Source organism: Mangifera indica, unplaced genomic scaffold (assembly GCF_011075055.1).
Source record: "Mangifera indica cultivar Alphonso unplaced genomic scaffold, CATAS_Mindica_2.1 Un_0028, whole genome shotgun sequence".
Classification (NCBI taxonomy): Eukaryota; Viridiplantae; Streptophyta; class Magnoliopsida; order Sapindales; family Anacardiaceae; genus Mangifera; species Mangifera indica.
This window is the reverse complement of record NW_025401120.1, coordinates 1-23798: the sequence shown is the minus strand read 5'-3', so window position 1 is coordinate 23798 and position 23798 is coordinate 1. Positions and strand designations below refer to the sequence as shown.

At 32.6% G+C, this 23798-nt stretch overlaps 3 protein-coding genes across 7 annotated transcripts; 2 read left to right on the top strand and 1 right to left on the bottom strand.

Annotated features, from left to right (window-relative positions):
- Window positions 1-411: 411 nt before the first annotated feature.
- Window positions 412-3226, bottom strand: LOC123206212 (PLASTID TRANSCRIPTIONALLY ACTIVE protein 6, chloroplastic-like). The gene is made up of 6 exons (XM_044623361.1): window positions 2694-3226; window positions 2510-2578; window positions 1916-2020; window positions 1359-1478; window positions 930-1013; window positions 412-845 (listed from the first exon to the last, which is right to left on the bottom strand). The coding sequence occupies exons 1-6, from the start codon at window positions 3174-3176 to the stop codon at window positions 729-731; spliced, it is 978 nt and encodes a 325-aa protein (XP_044479296.1). The 5' UTR covers window positions 3177-3226; the 3' UTR covers window positions 412-728.
- A 2899-nt stretch (window positions 3227-6125) lies between these two features.
- Window positions 6126-16369, top strand: LOC123206233 (ubinuclein-1-like). 5 transcript variants are annotated; one of them, XM_044623387.1, is made up of 13 exons: window positions 6126-6651; window positions 7143-7229; window positions 7401-7490; window positions 7620-7696; window positions 8792-9359; window positions 9573-9672; window positions 9776-9885; window positions 10037-10120; window positions 10414-10539; window positions 10867-11001; window positions 11136-11183; window positions 11767-11868; window positions 15624-16369. In XM_044623387.1, the coding sequence occupies exons 1-13, from the start codon at window positions 6397-6399 to the stop codon at window positions 16089-16091; spliced, it is 2250 nt and encodes a 749-aa protein (XP_044479322.1). In that variant the 5' UTR covers window positions 6126-6396; the 3' UTR covers window positions 16092-16369. The 5 variants fall into 5 exon arrangements, with proteins under 5 accessions (XP_044479322.1, XP_044479319.1, XP_044479320.1 ...); XM_044623384.1 differs by having other exon boundaries at window positions 6128-6651; window positions 8789-9359; XM_044623385.1 differs by having other exon boundaries at window positions 6129-6651; window positions 10034-10120.
- A 2559-nt stretch (window positions 16370-18928) lies between these two features.
- On the top strand, window positions 18929-23429 carry LOC123206232 (DNA topoisomerase 2-binding protein 1-like). Its single transcript, XM_044623382.1, is given in 11 exon segments — window positions 18929-19256; window positions 19335-19377; window positions 19662-19783; window positions 20386-20493; window positions 20688-20793; window positions 20796-20831; window positions 21507-21598; window positions 22161-22254; window positions 22364-22856; window positions 23067-23209; window positions 23392-23429. Coding segments are annotated over 11 exon segments (1455 nt in total). The 5' UTR covers window positions 18929-19076.
- The last annotated feature ends 369 nt before the right edge of the window (window positions 23430-23798 follow it).

Sequence of the window (23798 nt, the reverse complement as noted above, 5' to 3'; positions counted from 1 at the left end):
TTTAGATAATTTTTTTAACCATATTTTCACAAAACAAATATACCTTTAATTATCACGACTCAAAGTGATTACAAATTAAAAAGAATTATATACACAAATTTGTCATTGAACAATAACATATTACTATATAATTAAATAATTTAAAATTAAAAATAAAATTATATTTAATCACATAATTACATAATCCTACTCAACTACAAATTAAGAATGTCACTCCATTTAACTACAAGCCATACTTTCTTTGTAGAGTGCTTCATTAGTCATTTTAACTCAACTTTAATAGAATGTTACAAAATTTTGACATTCCAATAAAAGATCTGGTTACAAAGGAATGCAAGTCTAATTGTGCAATCAGCTAATTGATACATGTTGATTTTAAATAGTTAAACATATGAACATACTCTATTACAATGAAAAAGAACACCAGCAAGAGCAAGCAACTTTGTAAGCATCAAGACTTTTTTGTGTAAATAAGTTTCTACAAGCCAGAGCATAGAACAACAATGTAAATTACAAGGTCAAGCAACTTCCACAAACAAAACGGAAAGACAGAAAATACCTACTATCCTTTTCAGAAAAATTTTCGGAATCAACACAATTTTATAGCTGATGATTGCTAACGTCTCCAGTCAAATCTAAAATGTTTGTGTAACTGCCTGCCTTCAACCATTCCGCAGTTTTGTTGCATATTTATCTCCGTGAAAAGATTACATAATTCTGCAAGTTGATCAGAACCAATTTGAAATGCTGAAATCCCGAAGCTTTCTCAGATGTCTCTCCATGTCTTGCCTGCTCTTGGCCCACTCTTCTTTCTCTATTACAGTGGTGGGATCATCTCTTTCCCTCTAAACCCATATTAGAGAATGATGAATTAGACAAGATACTACTTATTGATATATGTAATGTGAACTTGGTCAAGAAATACTCACTGAATGAATAATTTTGAAGGAGGTCCCATTATCCCGTATTACAAGTAAGTCAGTCTTTCTATCTCTGCTTCTTGGAACTGTGACCTACAAAAAGCACATTGACAATTAAACATAAATCCTGGCCAAAAGTAACCAGTAGATCATATATACAAGAAAAATATAAATCAAGCAAGTTATTGTATATTTAGGGATCGAATAGCTAAACTTGTTTATTAATTTACACGGGAGCAAAAGAATCTTGCTACAAAGTGCAGATACCAGAAGTTCAGAACTCCAACTCATGATCACTAAATCTTCTGTGGTTAAAAACTACATCAAATAGGCATAACAAATGAGGTACAAAAACTAGGAGGTCTAAAAGCATAATGTAATTCAAGAAGCAACATCAATACAGGATATTCAATCAAATCAAACACTAAAAATGCATACCAAAACTTTAGCTCTGGTAATCGACTTTGTTTTAGAATCAATAACATAAATCTCCTCAAAATCTAGCACAAACTCTGGATCACCCAACCTCCTGTTTCTGAAGTGCTTTGTCAAGAATACCTGCAACACATATCAGCTTGGTGAATATGTTATCAAAAACATTACATCATTATGGAAAAGTCATTTCTTTTTAAAGGCAAGGATTCTTTCATCTTCTATATTCTGTAGAGCAGCCACAACAGAATTGTGACAATGACCACTTATTCTCCTATATTGCAATGTTTTCTAACAGACATTTTCAGTTTTTTCGGTAGTCAATAAATCACCTCCAAGAGATGATTAGTACAGATTAAACAATCCGATTGATATGCCAGATATTTTATCCATATAAAAAGAATGGCTTCAAAGCAATAAGATCATAAACAGGTTTGCACATGTTTGAAATGTTGGCGTCCTTTTGTGTGTGTGTGTTTTGACAGGTACAACCTGAAATTGCAGAATTTACAGCAGTTTATAAGAAAAACCTGAAATATCAAATAACAAAACATCAGTCATACCTTATGAATCTCCCTCTCAGATTTGTACATTGGATCTCGAGGTGCGTCAATGGGTGGTTCTGTGACATTGTAGCAACCATAATCACTCTTTGCACAGCGAATGTACTACAATTTCAGCAAACAGGAAACAGGTACCATTAATAAGAAAACCTAAGATATTCCTCATAAAATTAAGTAGCAACAAATTAATCAATGGCTTCATGATTACGGAGGCGAAAGACCAGTTCCAAGTTACTGATTTATCAACACAACTGTAAAATCATGCTCAAATGTCCAACAAATAGCCAAAAAATTTATAGCAATCCTCTCCAGTAAGTGGTGACAAGTTGAAAAATAGTTCCACTTTTAAAGCATAAAATAGCAAAAGAAGTTGAGTAAAAAAACATTTTACCTTCATTGACAAATGCTATCAAAAGTGTCATTCAATTCTAAAAACAAATATGCTGACTTTTGCAACACCAGCAATATGGGGAATACTTGTACATAATACTTGTAAGATGTTACAAATATGAAGTTTGATATAAATTCCTAGCCTTTTTCTAAAATACTACAAGTACAGATTACAGAAAGCAAGAATGACTAGAAATGAAGTACCTTTTGCGGCATTGGAGCAAGAACCTTCGGTATCGCATAAATATCAGTATCCGGGGGAGTAACATACATCTGCATATCAATGAATGAACATTAAATACAATTAAACACCAATTCTCAACTCTAAAACAATTTATTTATCAAATTATACAAAGAAAAAAAAACATTTTTCAGTCCTAAAACTAACCTCTCTGAAATCGTAGACGTCGTTATCAGGATCCGGAGGTTTCCTAATAAAGAAATCGCATTCCATCAGACTGATTTTATGAAACTCGTCCTCGTCAATTCTATAATCCACCACCATCTCGGAGTCCCAGCCTTGCGTATACACAAAACTCTTGCTATCCACCATCGCAATGTCGTCGTCGTCTCCGGCGGCACTAGCAGAAGCAGCTAGCGGGTCGTACTCCACGTCGTAGTCTTTCTTGTTATCCAGCTCCTCCACCTCTTCCTCGTCCATGTCGTAGTCGTCGGGACCGCCGCCATCAGCGTCAACTTCGTCGGCGCGTACAACAAAGGGGCTTTTGAAGGGTTTAGGGAAAGGAAAAGAGATGGAGGGGAAATGTATGGAAGAAGGAAAGAAGGCTGCGGTTGTTGTGGTGTTGGTGGTGGTGAAAGAAAGAGGTTTGCAAGCGACAAACGGTGGAAAAAGGAGAGTTGTAGTGGTCATGAGTGGGGGTGAGGCCGTTTGGGCGGTGGGAAAGTGTGAGAAAATATGAAAGGGAAACGTAAATTGACTGTGGATAAACCTCAAAATGGGCCGGGTTTTTCTTACATAGGCCTGATTTTTGTCGAAAGTAATGCATGTCTAAGCCCATAAGTAGCTGCTACTTGAAAATATTAGTATATAATAAAAAGCTGTAATTATTAAAATACAATTTCATAATTTTAAATTTAACTCTTTAGAAAAAAAAATTATAAAGATTCACTCAATGCAATTTTTTTATGAAAATAATATTATTATTTAAGTTATTATTCAAATGTTGGTATTTTTTTTTTTAATTATTGGATCATTTAATTATAATCTAATAACATTTTTAATTCCAAAACTCAATATTTTAATATAAATAATAAGTTTTTTAAGATTATTTGACAAATAATTAAGATTAAATTATGATTATTTATAATTCAATATTCATAAGTTGTAAATAATTAAACCACATTATTAAAACATTATAGGTTAATAATTAAATATTTGAACTAAAGTCTAATAATTAAATATTTTTAAACTTGAACTTTAATAATATTTAATTTGTCAAACTTACAAATCTAAAAAATTTCAATATATATCAAAACACTATCATTTTAGTTCTGAGCTAAATTAAAACACGAGTTTAACTTGAATACTTTTGATATAAGTTTGTCAAGTTTAAACTTAGCGTAACTCAAATTTAACTTTACTTAACTTGATCGCATATATATAGAGTTTGTGTTCGCTAATTTGTTAAGACTTCAGTTCGAAAATTTATATTTTAAAATCTTAATTTTAAACATTAATTTAAAAAGCCAAATACCTATTTCCCACACCCATTGTTTGATAATATGTCATGTTTTCAGTTAAAAAAAAAACTAATTTTCTACCTACCTTTTAATTTTTTAGCAAATTATGTCAATTTATTTATAAAATTACAAAAAGGCAAAAAAAATATCAAATTAAATCACATTTTACTTATAAAATTTTATTAAATAATTTTATACCATAGTTTATATCAATTTCAATACTTAAAAAAATTATTTATGCAAATTAGAGTTGGATTCGAATCGAATCTGTTAGAGCTCGAGCTCGATTCGAACGAGCCAACCCTGGCCGAGCTCGAGCTACTGGCTAGATTTTTTAATTAAAAATTTTGATACAAAACGACGTTGTTTTGACCAATATGTATTAAAACGATATTATTTTAATAACGAAAAACGAGTCAAATTGAATTTGAACTGAGTTCGAGTTTGACTTTCACGAGTTCGAGCTCAGCTATACGTGAACTACGCTGAGCCGAGCTTGAGCTCAGCTCAATTCGAATCCAACCCTAATACAAATATAGATAAAAATGTCAATAATGTATAATCATATATTTTAGGATAGAGATAAAAAATTTTAAATATAAAGGGTGTTAATGAATTTTTAAGAGGGTTTTTTTTTTTTTTAAATTGAAAATGTTTTTGAAATTTTAAAAATTTTAATATATCACTCAATAGTTTTAAAATTGATAGTTATACTCTCAAAACATACAATAAATACAAGATGTAAATGTTATATTACATTTTCAAAATATATAAAATGAACATGATAATTTTTTTAAATAAAATACAGAAAATATATATTTATCCTTAATAATAAGAATGATATGGTTCAATAAATATTTATTATAATATTTGAAAATAATATAAATACTTTTTAAAGATTAAAATGAACAAATAGCTTAAAAAATGAGTAAAAACTTAAAATTTCAAATTTAAAATATGAAAATTTGTTATTTCATCGTTCTTTATGTGAGCTTTTAAAAAAAGTAAAATTATTAATATAATTTATATAAAATAATAATATATTATTATATAATTAAAAAATTTTAAATTAAAAATAAAATAATATTAAATTATATAATAATATATTATTATTTATATATAAAATCCTTTCGTATAAATAACACGGGATATTAATTAAAATCGACAAAAAATTTTTCGGGTAAACTTTTTTAGGTAAACGTACTGCGGTTTTACCTTTATAAGCAAAATTTATTTATAATTTCAAAAATATCCTCCTAGTTTATTACGTCACTTTCAACAATTCTGTGTGTAGGATGTGAAGGGGTGTACAAGGTGCGTAGGTGTGTATAGGATACGTGAGTGCGTGCAGGATGTATGGGTGCATGCAGGATACGTACAGAATGCGTGGGTGCATGTGGAGTGCGTACAGGGTGCGTGCGGAGTGCGTACAAGATGCATGTGGGTGTGTAAAAAATATAAATAAATAAATAAATATAATATTTAAAAAATATAATAAATATATATAATAATGTAATATATATATTTAAAAATTATTATTATTATTATTTATATATTATATTAAATTAATAATATTATAATATTTAAATATTATATTATATTATATATATATATATATATATATATATATATATATATATATATATATATATATATATATATATATTTTACGCACCCACGCACCTGCACGTATCTTGTACGTACTTCACACGCACTCACGCACCTTGTATACACTCCGCATGCACCCACACACTCTGTATGCACTCTGCACGTGCCTTGCGCACCTCGTACACACCCTGCACGCATCTTGTACTCACCTTATCCATCCTGAACGCACTCACGCACCTTATACGTACCTACGCACCTTGTATGTACCCATATAAGTTGCTAAAAATCACATAATAAGTCAGAAAGGGTATTTTTGGAATTAAAAGTAAATTTGCTTATAAAAATAAAATCGCTATACGTTTACCTAAAAAAATTTATGCAGAAAATTTTCTACCAATTTTAATTAATATCTCAAATAACACAGTTAATTTTTTAAAAAATTAGGCATATGAAACTCACTTGCGTCTGTGAGTCGAGTGGACTATTCCTCCGGTTTGGACCCTTAGCTCCGGCCCGTTGTGTTCCCTCTTAACAATTTTCTCGGCAAAGAAAACGCAAGAAAAAATTCAATGAGAAAATCAAATCTCAGTCAAAATTAAAATTTAAAAAAACGAAAAAAAAAAACACCAAAAACCCTGAGGAAAACGTTTCGCAATCCCGCGCAATGTTGCTCTCCAATTGAAACCCTCACTGTCTCACGAATCTCAAATCAATACTTCTCGAATTCTGAATATTAGAAAATTCCCTAGAATTACGATTCTTTCAACGGGACCGAACTGTTGATGGAGGAAGATAAGCCTGGCGGCGGCGGCTATGGAGTTGCCGGTGGCGAATCGTCGTCGAAGCCGATGTCTTCGTTTCTGAAATCAGGAGACCGACAAGTGTTTGCGGTGGAGCTCCGACCCGGAGAGACCACGTATGTATCCTGGAAGAAGCTCGTGAAAGACGCTAACAAAGCCAATAATATCGGATCGTCAAAATCAGTACCCGACCCGCAACCTATACTTCGCCCCAACCTTGAGTCTCGCATAGCTCCTGTAAGTCCTTCATGTATAATTAATTAAATTATTAATGCGTATGGTTAATATATTACAGTTTACGTGAATTTAACATATTCAGTGTTTGATAGATTCTATGACTTGTTCATCCCCAGAGAATGTACTATGATTTTTTAGTTTGTTAGAGCACTGAGCATGGAATTCTGTGTTAATTTTGTGAATTTGGGTGAATTTTAAATTAGCAGTGTAGCATTGACTGTTTACAATTACAACGTTGCTAAGTTATCAAAAGGGAAAACAGAAACGGGATCAATGATTCCTATATTTGACAATTATATTGGTGTGGGGGATCTTTGGGGTTGGGGATGCTGGGTAAAGCTTGTATATTTTCTGCTTGTGATTTTGTGGTGTATGCTAAAGATAGATGAGTTGAGAACTCGGTTATTCATGTGTAATATTTATGTATAGAGTTTCTTTGTGCTGTTTTTGCGGTATGAATGAAATTATTTGTTCTGGATGAATGCATATAGGGACAAGCAGAGGAGGACAAAGGGAAAGATGAGCCTGTTCCAAATCGTTTCAGTGCTGTTATTGAGAAGATTGAACGTCTTTACATGGTATCTTATATTGCAGTTGGCAATTATACAGTTGCTTTATTGGCTTGACTCACTATTAGCAACAGTGTGTTAATGGATGATTGAGTTAACGGGCAAACTTTTCTTGTGCATCTGAGCATTATTATTTTCATAGGGAATTACATGTGCTAATTTAACTAGAATACTTCTCAGGGTAAGGATAGTAGTGATGAAGAACTAAATGATACTCCTGATGATGATCAGTATGATACAGAAGACTCCTTTATTGATGATGCTGAGCTGGTTGGTATCTCTATCTTTTAGTTGTATTTTTGGAGTTTATTTTTATGTTTTTGCTGCTGAGATTGATGGTTTTCTTTAACATGAAGCCTTCTCTGTCCATATAATGTTCCCTTTTTACTTGTCATGCAGGATGAATATTTTGAGGTTGATAATTCAGCAATAAAACATGATGGATTCTTTGTTAACAGAGGAAAGTTGGAGCGTGTGTGAGTTTTCTCCTTGACCTTTATACTAGTACATCTGTGGACTCAAGTCACTTTAGTTGACCGTATAGCAGTTTTTCTCTGTTTCTTTCTGTCTTTTATTTATTTATTTATTCTGTTTAAGGCCTGAAAAATATTCCTAGGTAGAAAATGTATATAGCCTTTGGCTTACCATAAATCTAGGTTTTGATATATATACAATACAAGCTTGGCCAATTTCATGTTCTTTCCTTTTTAGTGTGAGCTGAAGTTCTTTAAGAGGTTAACCATCAAATCTCTTCATTGTGAGAATTAGCTCTTTTTTTTTTTTTTTTTTTCTGATATTGTGAATGTGAAAAAAGTAGTTAAATAGTTGTGGCGTTATAGCACTTGATAAATTAGGGAGGGAATAGGCCATGTTTATTAGACGTGTATTGTATAAGGTGCACAATATTTTTGACGAGGCAAATGACTCTTGAGAACTTAAAAAGACTCTATAGCACCCCAACCTTAAATGCTTGGTTGCTAGAAAGTTCACAATTTCAATTTGTTCATTCAAAACTTAATTTATTTTTGGCTGGGATGTTGAGAATTTGTAATCCTAGATCATCCTTTAGGTTTAAAAATCTTAGAACAGTTTAAGAGCTTGTATATCAGAAAATGCAATGCTTTGATGAAAATGATGAAGAAATGCTAGACAACTAGTTGTACAGATATCAGCTTTGATGATTACAAAAATGAAAGGAGCTTGAGGCTTGCCTTATGGTTTAATTTGTGATCTGCAAGGAAAATATGTGGATCAGGCTTTGGAGAAGGGTACAAGGAGGAAAGGTGTATACACTGGGTTTCATCTTAAAAATCAAGTTTATCAGATGTAACGTTACCTGAGATAGGTGACTTATGACTCTTTTGGGGGAATTTCAGTGGGTTACTAGTTCAAGGGTTAATAGTGTCAATGTTTGTGATTACTTAGCTTTTGTAGTCTTTCACCCTGAGCATCAACATTGAAGGTGTTTTGTATCTATTTTATAATTAGGACAAGTTGCATAAACATATGCTAATCTAATTGAAAAGTTTGATTTTACTTTATTGATTTCTTTTATTTCCTTTCTCCAGCAGTGAACCTTCTGTCATACCCAACCAGCAACCAAAGAAAAGGCAAAGAAAAGATCTGTCCAAGGGTCTTGGTGAGAGTGACGATGGTTATGTGTCAAATAAACATGCAAAAGTGAATAAAACAACTGCTGGGAAAAACTTTTCTGCTCAAAATTTGGCTGTGACAAGTGAAAACTATGGGGATGCCAAAGGCCAGAATCAGTTGAATGTTTCTGTAATTCCTTCCAAAAAGAAAAGTGCTGATGCTAAAATGACCTTGGATCCTTCATCTCTGAAAATTTCAAATGGCAGTGCTTCTGTTTCTCTGGCAGAAGCAAAAGATACTGAAAGGCAGAAGACAGGAGTTATTCCAGCAAAGAATGTCAGTAGCAAATTAAAAGATGTCAGTGGACCTTCTGATGTTTCGCATCAGAAATACAATGATCATAGTGCTCATTTACAATCAAAATCCCAATCTGGAAAATTATTGCGTAATGTTGATGAGCCAGAACCATCTGTTCGGCAAAGAGGAAAAAATGGCAATCATGAACTGTCAACATTTAATGTTTCAGAGGGCAAGTATCAAACAACAGTGAGTATTTTTTTTTTTTTTTTTTGATAGTTTTATGGGAGAATGGACATCTAGCTTTATGCAAAATAAAAGGTGACACCGCAAATGTTGGTCAAATTATAAAATTTCTGGCTATTTTTTTTGGAAATAAATGTGACTGAATTTTGTTTGTTTTACCATATAATACAATATTCCCATGTTGATATTTTTTTGTTTTTATCTAATATTATGCAGAAAGTTTCTCACATTCACAAAAAGGATGCCTCGAGTGCAAGGTCCAAAAGTTCAATGCTTGAAAGGGCGATCAGGGAGTTAGAGAAGATGGTCGCAGAATGTAAGTTTTGAAATTCTTGCTAACTTTCTATGTTACAGATGATTATTCAGGGAAGTTCCTCTTGAATAAAATTTGAAAATTGCTCTTTGTGTAAATGTTACAGCGAGGCCGCCTGCTATGGAAAACCAAGAAGCTGATACCTCATCCCAAGCAATTAAAAGAAGATTACCTGGAGAAATAAAGCTAAAGCTTGCCAAAGTTGCCAGACTAGCAGTAATGGAGAAAATCTATAAAATCTAATTATTTGTTCCTTGATTCTATGTTCCACAAAAATAGTATTCATCCTACTTTTATGTTTATTTTCTTGTGTTCTTTCAACCTTGGTGTCTCTATAGTGATAAAAATATGTAAAAATTTGCAGCAGGCAAGCCAAGGGAAGGTATCCAAAGAGTTGATTAATCGCCTAATGAGTATCCTTGGACACTTAATACAGCTCAGAACACTTAAGGTATTCTATATACAGACAAATAATGAAATGAATCTTGTAACTGTTGCACCATTTTATAATTGCAGTCTCAGCCCTTGTTTATATATCAAAGATATGCCATTAATTGCCTTTCACCGTTGTTTCTTCTGATTACAACTAAGGGTTTTTGCAATTCAATAATTTATTGCCAATTGTATAATACTAGGTTTTCATAATTGTTTCAAATATGTGCTTTTATCAAATTGGGTTTGCTTCTTAATAAATAATATACTCAACCACTATTGTTGATGAGGCATTTTGTTGTTTTCCTGCAGAGAAACTTAAAAATCATGATTAGTATGGGTTTGTTAGCAAAGCAGGAGAAAGATGATAGGTTTCAACAGATAAAGAAGGAAGTTGTTGAGATGATAAAAGAGCGAGTCCTGTCTTTGGAGTCCAAGGTAGGGTTTGGTTAAATTGTTCTGTCTTTTGGTTGGGCTTTCTGGTCTGTGGTTTTTTGGTGTTATGTTTTATTTGCTGGTTAAGTTAAACTATGAATATATAATAAATAAAGCCATATTGGTTCTCTCTTTTCTTGCTTGGCCTTGCTTTCCAATTATTTTTGACTCTTTCTTTTGTTAAGCTCAAGGTCACTGTGTTCTTTGCTTGCTGAATGTAGTTTTTTCTTTCGTTTATTGCAGTACTTAATTGTTCTGATGTGCTAAGTTTGCAGTTCAATAAGTTAAGATCTTTGCTCAATTAACATGAAAGGCACAATTGATTTTCAGGCATTTGAGCATCAAGCTGGATCTTCAGATGATTTTCAGGAAATTGGTGAAGAGCATGGAGTTCGTAAAAGGAAATTTAGCATGGATACTGCCTTGGAGGACAAGATTTGTGATCTCTATGACCTTTATGTTGATGTACAGCAGCCTTTCTTGAAAAAATTTCTTTATAATTTCTTGAAAATTGATTCCTATTGGGGGAGAATCTTGTTTTGCTTTTTTTTTTTTTTTTTTTTAAAATTATCTGTAATTATATTTTTTAATTGTTATAGGGGCTGGATGAAGATGCAGGTCCACAAATTAGAAAGCTCTATGTGGAGGTTGTTCACTTCTCCTTATTGTTCTTACTCTAAGTTAGTTTTGTGATATCAATTTGCTGCTTCTTGTATATTCAATGTAAAAAATATATTGTTTAAGCTTGCATTATATATAATTTAGAACTACCCAAATCATCATTTTTAGTTTCTTTTTTTACGGTTTCTGTATGGTCTATCTTATTCACATCAGTGTTCAATGTTTTTCGAAATTTGTTGATCACTTATTAGAACATATCTTTTGAATTTAGTATTGTGCAAATCATCTTTCTTTTTCTCTTTTTGGGGTCAACCACTCTCCATCAATCTCCTTTCTATCACTTTTTAACTTCTAGAAGTTTATTGTTACAGTTTTCCAGAGCGGTTGAAGTTGTTATTCTTTAGAGTTTCTTTTATTTTTGCTCATATAATCATTTGCTTGAATTTCTGTCTTTCTAACGGTGTGATGTTGTCCCAAGTTTAATTATTGATTGTTATTATTTCCATTTTGTTATGTGCTCTTTTTTGAGTTGATATATTTGCAATTCAATGATTGTCTTCCATTTCATGCATATTGATACGTATTCCTTTCTGTGAGAATGTGACACAGCTTGCACATTTGTGGCCAAATGGTTTAATGGACAACCATGGGATTAAACGCGCTATTTGTAGAGCAAAGGAGAGAAGAAGGGAAATGTACAACAGACACAGGGTATGTGAATTCTTCCTACCCACTTTCTATCCTTGTGTGCATGCACTAACACAGCTACTCTTTTATAAGTTGGAGGTACTTTTGGCAGCACAATGTAATTTTTCTTGCATGTATATGGCATAGTGAGATCTGATGGGTGATGGCCTAATCATTTGCATCTATTTTGGGCTTTGGTTTTTATAATAGCCTAAATCAAATATAATACAGACCTAACACATATATTTTGTAGCCTCCCAATCAACCAAAAACTGCTCAAAATATCTAAATAACAATATGTTAGGACTTAATAAATAATAATAATAAATAAAATATATTTGGATTAGGATAATATATTTGATTTAATTATAAGATTTTATAATAGGATATTTGATTTGATTAGGTAAATATTTGATTTGATTTAAATAATATTTGAGTTGATTAGGATAAATATTTGATTTGATTTAGATAATATTTGAATTTAAAATTTAAAATATAGGAAGTATAAATATGGGTGATTGAGGGAGAGAAAAGGGGAAAAGAAAAATAAAAACATTGTTAATTTGGTATTTGGGTAACCTTTGGCTAATTTGGGAGGGAAAAGACACTTCTAATTGTCTTTGGGAGGAGTTGACATCTCTGTTGTCAATACTATTTTATTAATATTAATAATATTTGAGTTGGATTCCTATCAAAGTGGTATCAGAGCATCGATTCTGAGGATAGAAAAAGTCGATGTCATCAAGGACGATGATGGATGATGGTAGATTGTTCGACGATTAACACAATGAAAAATTCGAGAAATGATGATGAATGGAGTTTGTCCTCATTGTATAGACAAAGAGGACTCAAACCATGATTGTAAATGTAAGTCATGGGCTATTTTCATGGTGGAAGAAGACGATCTGGATGATGATGGGATTCTAATTGTATTCGAAGATAACATAAAAAGGAAAGAATCTGCATTGGTTGATTCTAGCTTCCTAGAGCAAAATCCGACATTATCTGAAGACGACAAGGAAAATGGACATTTGAATGAAGGAATTGCAAAATCTAGCAAGAGCCTACCGTTGGAAAACCTCTTTTCACTTGAATGTTTGATTCAAATGGAGACTGAAGAGAAAAAACTGCAAGAGAAAGAACATGAAAATGAATGGAGAAGATTTGAAGAAATGAATGGAGGAGAAAATGAAAAAAATATGGGAGAAAGGATGGAAGAAGACAATAAGATCAAAGTCCAACCAGCATCGTCATTATTTGAGGAAGAATACGAAGAGATTAAGGCTCAACCACCATCGTCATTATCTAAAAAAGTCATAAAAAAAGAGATGATTGAGGAGGAAGATGATGTGATCAAGATTTAATTTGGAGTGCTTGACATATTTTTGATGGTGAATGATGTTGAACTTGATGAGACATATGCGTCGGTGCTTAGGACAAATGATGTTAGTATGAGGTGTTTAGCAATGGCGAACAACCTTAAACAACAACTGGACTAATAACAAAATGACAAAAATTTTTTCAAATTGGGTTGAAAGAGCTGTAAAAAAAAAAAAATCCCCACCTTGAGGACAAGGTGGTTTTTGAGGGGCAGGTAATATTAGGACTTAATAAATAATAATAATAAATAAAATATATTTGGATTAGGATAATATATTTGATTTAATTAGGTAAATATTTGATATTATTTAGATAATATTTGAGTTTATTAAGATAAATATTTGATTTGATCTAGATAATATTTGAATTTAAAATTTAAAATATAGGAAGTATAAATATGAGTGATTGAAGGAGAGAAAAAGGGAAAAGAAAAAGAAAAACATTGTTAATTTGGTATTTGGGTAACCTTTGGCTAATTTGGGAGGGGAAAGACACCTCTAATTGTCTTTGGGAGGAGTTGACACCTCTGTTGTCAACACTATTTTATTAATATTAATAATATTGGAGTTGAGTTCCTATCAAAGTGGTATTAGAACATCAATTTTGAGGATGGAAAAAGTCGATCTCATCAAGGATGATGGTGGATTGTTCGACGATTAACACAGTGGAAAATCCGAGAAATGATGACAAATAGAATTTGTCCTTGTTGTGAAGACAAAGAGGACTCATTGTAAAGACAAAGAGGACTCATTGTAAACGTAAGTCATGGGCCATTTTCATGGTGGACGAAGACGATTTGGATGATTATGAGATTCTAATCGTATTCGAAGACGACATAAAAAGGAAAGAATCTGTATTGGTTGATTCCAGCGTCCTAGAGCAAAATCCGGCATTATCTGAAGACGACAAGGAAAATGGACACTTGAATGAAGGAATCGCATAATCTAACAAGATCCCGCCGTTGGAAAACCTCTCTTCACTTGAATGTTTGATTCAAATAGAGACTGAAGAGAAAAAACTGCAAGAGAAAGAACATGAAAATGAATGGAGAAGATTTGAAGAAATGAATGGAGGAGAAAATGAAAAAAATATGGGAGAAGGGATGGAAGAAGACAATAAGATCAAAGTCTAACCAGCATCGCCATTATTTGAGGAAGAATACGAAGAGATTGAGGCTCAACCACCATCGTCATTATCTAAAGAAGTCATAAAAAGAGAGATGATTGAGGAGGAAGATTATGTGATCAAGACTGAATTTGGAATGCTTGACACATTCTTGATGGTGAATGATGTTGAACTTGACGAGACATATGCGTCGGTGCTTAGGACAAATGATGTTAGTATGATGTGTTTAACAATGGCGAACAACATGAAGTTGACATTCTCGACCTCAAACAACAACTGAATTAAAAACAATATGACAAGAACTTTTTCAAATTGGGTTGGAAGAGCAGTAAAAAAAAAAAATATATCCCCATCTTGAGGACAAGGTAGTTTTTGAGGGGCAGGTAATGTTAGGATTTAATAAATAATAATAATAAATAAAACATATTTGGATTAAGATAATATATTTTATTTAATTATAAGATTTTATAATAGGATATTTGATTTGATTTAGATAATATTTGAATTTAAAATTTAAAATATAGGAAGTATAAATATGAGTGATTGAAGGAGAGAAAAGGGGAAAAGAAAAAGAAAAACATTGTTAATTTGGTATTTGGGTAACCTTTGGCTAATTTGGGAGGGGAAAAACACCTCTAATTGCCTTTGGGAGGAGTTGACATCTCTGTTGTCAACACTATTTTATTAATATTAATAATATTTGAGTTGGGTTCCTATCACAATATTATTTTCTCCTCTCTTCAATCCAACCCCTCCTATACGTTCTCTTTATATCCTAAATTTCAATATACTTGACCTTGCAAACCTGGCTTTTTTTATATAAATCTAAGACTTAAGCACAAGGTCATGGCTCTGTGCTGGTTAGGATAATGAACGAACGAGAAAGAAGCTCAGAGTAACTGCTTTTCTTATATGGTGCAAGTGATGCGGCCATCTTTTCTGTGTATCAAATTAAAATTATAACATTAGAAAAGCTTGTCATATATGTAAAGGTGAAAAGGCATGCTGTACTCCCTCTGACAGAGATCAATAGTAGGGTTTAGATTTTAGTCCGATGGAGTTGGGATGCTAGGTTCGCTTGTTTGCTTCAATATTATGGAGATACCATATTTATGGATTGCTCTTTAAGTTGTATAAACCTGTTTTGATAACATGGTGGACTAGTTGTTTATAGGTGCCAAGACTTTATGGATTTCTCATCATTCCTTTTTCTAGGGGTTGCTTCATATCTATTGATGTTTGATTCTTATCTTAATTTGCTAATTTCTTCCAAGGATCGGGAGAAAATTAGGAGGAAAAAAATGTTGACACCTAAAACAGAGGTAGGCGTTCAAATTGAGACGGGTGTGATTGTGCAGCCACAGTATACAAGAGAGGGATTGGGCTCTGATTCAGGTGGTCATGGTCTAGCTGCATCTGGCAAACCAAATTCTAATACAACAGCAGCTTCCATGAGGACACCCAGTCCATCAGCCAGTGGGGACAGGCTAAAACAAGAGAAATTGAAGGGAAGTTCAAGCAATTCTATGGATGAAGTGAAAACGGCGGATGGTATGATGACAAGTATAAAGAAAAAGGTAAAGAGGAAGGCAGAACTGGATTTGGATGGCACACCAGTGCACCCGGAAAAATTACCTGTCCAACAAAGCGATGAAAGACACAAGTCGCAAAAACTGTCTGCAGGTCTTCCCCAGAAAACAAACCTGCAGTCAACTGCACCAAATTTCGAACAGTCAAGCTGACATAGTTTAGGAAATTCACACCACAAATTGTGTAACAGGCTTTTCTTCCTTTTTCTACGGGTTCTTCATTCCGGCCAACCATTGTTGCCATTATCAGTTACCATTTTTGTAATTAAATGATGTCGCATGGCACCATCTTCATTAGAGGTACAGTGTAATAGGAGAAACTAGAAAGCTTTAGTTTGTGTATCATCATCACCATGGCTTGAAACCAAAACATCAGCATTATTTATTTTTCTAGCCTTTGGTGGTAAATTAATGTGGCGCTTTTTCCTGAATCCTCAAACTTTGCCTAGGCGGGAGGGTTTTGCTTGAGGAGTAGTGTTATATGCATAATTTTATATACAAATATGAATTTGTCATTATATGATTAGATAATTAAAAATTAAAAATTAAATAATATCTAATCATACAATGATATATCATTATTTGTGTATAAAATTGTATATAAAAATTGTAAACTATGAAGTAACTCAAATCAAATAATTAATGCCAGTGATACAGTAAAATTGTGGCTAAAACACACTATCAATGAAGAGTTTTTTTTTTTTTTTTTTTCTAATGTTAAGAATGAATTTTTTAATCAAGAAATCCTAAATAATTGTTCCATCTAAGGTTATAAAAATTAGATCAAATTAATTGATTTAATCAGTTAAACTATTAATTGTTAATTAAATTAATTGAATCATATATAAAATCAGATTTGATTCAATCAATATAAAACATTGATTTTAAAAAAAAAAATATTTTAAAAAGTTGAATCAAGATTTTATTTATTTATATTGAATATATATACTATTAAATTAAACATATTTTAATATTAAATAATTTAAATTATATATTTAATCATAAATTATATAATTTTTTTTTATCAATAGACTTAATAACCAATTAAATTAGAACGTGCCCTTTATTAAATAGGCATTCGATCCTATCATAAAGCCATAACTTCTCGAGTTGAAGTAGTAATTCATTTCTCAGTACAATGGAAAAGAAAGTTGAAAAAGAACAGAGGTTTTCTTCTTGTGGTCGTCTTTAATTATTATTTTCACAAAAAAATATGGATATTAATTAAAGTATTAAACATTTAAGGGATTTATTTAAAAAAAAAAAAACTCAATTAACTACAATTTTGATCTTATTTTTCTTGGTAATAAAAACTGGATCAAGAAAAAGGTCAGAAAACCTATTGGCAGGATCCCTGTTTTAGGTCACCAATTTGTTCCCGTCTTGTCTATGATAGGTAAATAAAGAAAAGACGAGGCCAATATGACCAATAGTGGTAAGACCTATCACAAAAAATTATACACACTGAGACCATCTTAGTCCTAATAATCAGTGTTCTTTTAGCTCTCAAATTGAACACAAGATCAGGGAACCATACTGTACTAAGAACTTTTTAGCATGACTATAAATTTAGCATCAAAGGGTACCTGTCATCGAAAAATTCATGTACTCAGCAGCATGACCTATTGTCTACCACTCATTGTTTTGGGATAATAATTAAAATAACTATTTTATCTTTAAAAGGGAAAATTATGGGATTCGATGATGGTTGAATAGGTTGCCCAACCAGTCAAACACCCGATTAACTAATTTTTTAAAAATAAATTGGTTAATTGGGTGTTTTACTGACACTAATTACCCAATTAACATTTTTGCTGTTAAAATTGTTAAAAAATTTTACATTTTCATCTTATTTCAATCTTGGATAAGTGGGTGAATTTTATATCTCAATTGGACGAGTTTATATTTTGGCTAAATAAGTTTTGGTTGAGTGAATAGACAATCTAAAAGTATTTTAAATATTTTATATTTTTAATTATATATATATATATATATATATATATATATATATATATAAACACACAAACAAAAAAATATTTTAATTAATATCCCATTGTTTTTATAGATAATATCTAGAAGTTAATTACACATCAAATCATCTGATTCAAGAAGCTTTTCAAAAGATGCTCTTTTGATTGTGGTGAAGCAAATTGAAAAAAATGATTTGATCAAAGATAATACATAACCACACAGAGGTTTTGTGGATTGAAAATTTACAATAACTTCATATTCGTATAAAATGTTTACATTTCCGCCGTACATACATGAAGAAAAATTACAATAACTACACTTTGCGGAAAATGCTTATACTTATTTTAGTATACGAGATTATACATGAATCACTCACTAGAGGTTACATTACATGAACTCTGCCTTGCATTTCACATAGAAAAGTTACAATAATCTCCATTTTGCTTGCACTTATTCTTTACATGTAGATAGTATGATTTTGGCCAAAAATGAAGTATCCAAAGTTTTATCTTCAACGGACGAAAATTTGTTGCGCCGGTGGGAGATCCGTGAGAGATCCGAATTTCTTTTGAATTTTAACAGTAAATCCGTGGGAAATGTGAGGTTTATATATAAGGGCAGTTTTGTTATTTCCTAAATTGAGGACATTTTTGCTTAATTCTTAGAGTTTTAGGTAATTTTGCTTAACACCCCTTAGTTTTAGGCATTTATTATAATTTTCTTTATTAAAATGATATTGTTTTGCCTATTATTAGATAAAACAATATCATTTTATCAACAAATTATTAATTCGAATTATAAATCTGAATCACAAATCAAATCTTAGATTCGAACCTAAACTTAAACCAAACTTGGATCGATCTCAAACTGAACTCGAACTCTCTTTAATTTTGATTTGATAAACTCGAATTAAATTCAAATATAACTATTTTTAATTTGAACTAAACTCAAATAAAAAAAGTATTTGGACATGACTCGAGTTCGCACCTTTGGGAAATATGATTAATACAATTCCCGCCTTTTATTTACCCACCGAAATTTCCCCTTTAAAAACCCTAACTAGGACATATATTTCTTTCAAAAATTTCACTCCATCATTGTGTGATCCTTAATTGCTATGAAAAAATAATTAATTAACACTAGTAGTGCAATTGATTGTGAAGAAACATGCTGAAACCAAAGCCATTCAAGGGAGCGAGTGTGTTCATGTCACGCAACCTGGTGGCGCCGGAGATATTCGACGCTCTTCTGGACGCGCTGAAGCTCAACGGAGCTGAGGTCTTTCTCTGCTGCGACCCCTCTCGTACCGGCCCCAGCGATTTCCATGTTATCTCCTCTTCCGATCACGTAACCAACTCCCAACATTTCCAGTTCACTGTCCCTTTTATTGGACTTTTAATTATTCACTTTAATCTGTCTTCGCAGGAGAAATTTGAAGATCTTAGAGCCAAGGGATGTAATTTGTTAGGTTCGTGTTCTGATTTTAGTTATTAGTGTATAATAGTGGAATAGTTTTGTATTAGAAGTTGATTTCCTGATTTGTTGTCCGCAATATGTTAAGACTAGGCGAATAAAATTACTCATGATTAAAAGTGGAATTCAAAATTGTTTGTCAAAATTTTGAACTGAAGATTTAGCCTCTTCCTAGGTGTTCAATTGCAATACTTCCATCAGAAAGTTATTATTTTACTATTTATCTTTTGGCTGGTAAAGGTGGTTTTTGAATCTGATACACATGTGCATTGTTGGCAGGTCCTCAATGTGTGCTTTCTTGTGCCAAAGAAAATAGAGCGCTTCCAAAACAAGGTTTCACTTGTTGCCTTGCAATGGATGGTGTCAAAGTACTTGCCTCTGGTTTTGATATGGATGAAAAGGCATGCTTTTCTGCTACATCTACCTTCGATAATTTTGACCTGATGGCGGAGCCTTTTTTTACTCCTCTTTGTTTACTGTAACAAGTATTTTAGTTTCATTAGGATTGCTTTGATGAGAATTTATTATATTTGAATAGTGATTCTGATTTGATCAGGATACAGTGTCTACCGTCAGAAATTGGCTTGCAGTTCTTGTAAGCTCAAATGGCAATTACTCTTTGAAGAGGTGGATAATTTTTTGGAGCTATGTGCTGTCTTATTTGGGTGCAATTGGGGCTTTAGAAATTACTACTTTTTTTGTTGAGATTTTTGAAGATTGCTTAGTCTTGTTCTTTTGCCTCTCCTTCTAGTCTCCTCCAGACTGCCTATCTACTTTCTCTTGCTTGGCCAAAAAAATAGAAGAATAATTATGACCTATACAAATAATTCTTTTATAATGGTAATTATCTAGGATGGTTCAGAATTTTAGAACACTATTTCTATATTTTTTTGCTTTGAATTTTAAGAATTTTTTTATCATCACTTCTCGTTTCCTGCTGTAACTTCCTAAGCTGCATTCTGTAAATATATATGATTTTTCAACTGCTTGTCGCTTGTTGCAGGTTAAGATAGAAAAGTTGGTCACAGCAATGGGGGGAGTATTGCAGACTAAAGCATCATTGGATGTTAACTTTGTCATTGTAAAGAATGTTTTAGCTGCAAAGTACAAGGTCTGGTACCTAAAGACTGCTCTAAGTTTAAACCTTAAAAAACTGTATTTCTTGTAAATGAGCCATGACTCTATCTTCTGTTTAACTGTAATGAATACTTTAGATTGAAGGTATTATAAAATAGTAGTCAGCGGTGTTATATCAATTAATTAGATACAATCTCTCTTCTTTTTAATAATCTTCTCTTTGTGCAGTGGGCTTTAAACACTCTAAAGAAACCAATTGTTACCATCAATTGGTTATCTCAATGCTGGAACGAGCACCGTGTTGTTCCTCAGGAGTCGTACAGGGTTCTTCCTTTTCTGGTTTGATGATATGTGTTACCAGAATTCCTGCAGGTTATTGTATTAGTTTATTTTAATTTGCTTACTATAAACAGTATTTTTTTTTAAGCCAAAATGATAGGTGTTTTTTTTTTTTTGTGTGTTGAATGCTAATTGTTATAAATCTAAGTCCTCTAGCATTATTAATTATGGTCTTTAATATATATGAGTTCCAATTATTCAAATGACTTTAGTCAATTTAAGTTAGATACCCAATATTTTGTGTACCCTTTCTTTTTTTTCCCCCAAGGTGGGACTTACATTTTCCAGCATTCCCCTCTAGTGCAACTGGATTATGAGTTGACACTTGTCATTCATGGGGTGACCCATCTAAACTTAGATTTGACTCTTCTTGGTTTAACTTGTAATAGGGTTTAGTTCTTATTGGTTAGCTTATGGGTTCACCTGGATTTTTTTAAACCAAGGGTTTGACTTCTTTCATACTAGCCCACTATGCTAAAATGGGTATTGGATCAACGACAATTGAGCCTTATAGCTCTGGTACCATGTTAGAAATATAAGTCCTGTAGTGTTATTAATTATGGGCTTTCACATATTTGGGCCCCAATTGTTAAGATGACTTATGTCAATCTAATTTGGATACCCAATATATCATGTACCTTTTGTGTTTCTTTTTTTTTCCCAATGTGGGACTTACATATTCCAACACTAACATGCATATTATTTCAGATAAGCGGAAGGAGATTGAAAAACTTATCATACAGAACGGAGGCAACTATTCTCCTGAGCTGACGAAGAAATGCACACACTTAATTTGTGATATATCCTTTTTGTTATTCTTTTGGAGGAAAATGATGTATGGAAACTTGCACATCTTCATTCTTATCTTGCTTTTTCATGTGCAGATGTGCCTAGCATGGAAGCTTTATCACATCTATTTTGATGGACTAGAATCTGCCTTTGTCTTTAAAAACTCTATTTGCATTCAAGTGTGTAAATTATCTGAACTGAGGAAAATCCGGAAATTTTTTCTTTTTCGTTTCTTTTTTTGACGATCTGTGAAAATTATTTTATTGGAATACCATTTTTCCTGGGTTCCCTCCATATCAGTTTAGGATGAATGTTTCATTGCTGTTCGAGTGAGTTTGTTCACAAGATAGATTCAAGTACTTCTGCTTCCGGTTGAATTCAGAAATTTAAATTTTAACTTTTGTAACATTTTGTGATGTTGTAGCATCTTGCATTCCTAAAGGTGACAAATCTGAGGCTCATTATATGCCTTGCTTTTTTTTTTATGCCTTTATGTTTAAGTTTTTTTCATTGCTTCTTTAGTAAGCATCATGCCATTATTCATCAGAAGTTATTTTTCTTGACGTTCCAAACGCTCCAGAAGGTGACAAATACAAAGTTGCCCAAAGATGGGGCCATATTCATATTGTAAACAGGAAATGGTTTGATCAATCTGTTGCTAGAAGAGGTAATGCTTTATGTTTTCATAGCTCTAAATTCTGGCACTCTTCAATGTTGTAGCATATTAACTCTTCTACATTTTATCTAACCTTGATTTTTTCTCTTTTGCTGAGTAGCATGTCTTAATGAGGAGTCCTACACTGTTCAGGGTGGTTCTATATCTTCCAACAAAAGTGTAAGGAGTTGCTTGACGGTGCAGTGTAAAGAAGACAAGGGTATTGGAAATTCACTACCTTCACTATCATCCATGGCTTCAGATTCAAATGTTTTTTCTGTTCCCAGCACTCGGTTTGAAGATCAAGATATAGAAGCCACTCTCTCACAGCATACATCTTCTATTTTTGTGGATGCTTCTGTTTCTAAAGAGGTTGATAGCGATGCCCCAACAGTGCAGACCAAAACTGAATCAAATCCCAATAACTGTGTTGCTGATGATTCTCAGTCTGAAGACAATGACTTATACTTGTCAAAATGTAGAATATCACTTGTTGGTTTTGAAGCTTCTGAAATGCGCAAACTAGTTAATATGGTGCGTAGAGGTGGGGGCTCTCGTTATGTGTCATGCAATAGCAGATTGACACATATAATAGTTGGAACTCTGTCAGAGGTGTAAGTCTTTCTGGCTTGTGCAAAATTATTTTAGTGTCTGTTTCTGGGTTTTTTGGCTTCATTTTTTATGGTGCTTAGGGACTAAGGCTTTTTCATGCTTATGATGTCAGCTTGGTGATCCTTTTATTAATTTGGTTTTCCTACTGTGTGTATCTTCCATTACAACATTTCACTTTGTCTCATATCTTCCTTTTTTGTATGATTTCCCAGTGAAAAAAGGGAAGTCAGAAGTCTTGCAGCTTTGGGTGTTATTCAAGTGGTTAAAACCTCCTGGCTTGAAGATTGTATCCAAGAAAGGAAAGAAGTTCCTGTACTTCAGAAGCATGTTGCCTATGACTTGCTGCTACCTAAAGGTTTGCTAAATATATACGTGAATTGTTGTTTTGTGATAATCTTGAAGTTCTGTTCCTGATGGATGTGTTCTATCACTTCTACTGATTTTATTTAGTGTCGTTGGATTGACATATCTGACCCATTAGCTTACGAGTAGTAAAGTGCATATTCTTTTCTCTGAGTGCTCATTCTGCTTGTATAGATTCTGTCTGGTCACCAACGAAGCACAAACATGCATGAAAATTTAAATCAAGGTAAAAAACCTGTGTTTTTAAGTACACCAGCTGATCAGATGCTACAAAGTGTGAATCCTGGAATTGGGATACCGTTATTGGAGGAAACTAGAGCTGAGAGACCAAAAATCAACTTGAAGAGCGAGAGCTCTTTGGATGTAATGGAAGGATCATCAAGACAGAGCCAACTTCCCACTGTAAAAAATAGAACTAAGAGTGGGCAGAAGATGAAAGAGGATCCCTCTGTTCAAAATTCAAAATAGGAAGTCATCAATGGTATTCAGAGGGAAACATTCTGCTTTTCAGATTCCTTCCTGAAGATAGGGTAAGAAGTTGACTTGCTTATTTTGAGATTGATATGATTTATCCCTGCAAT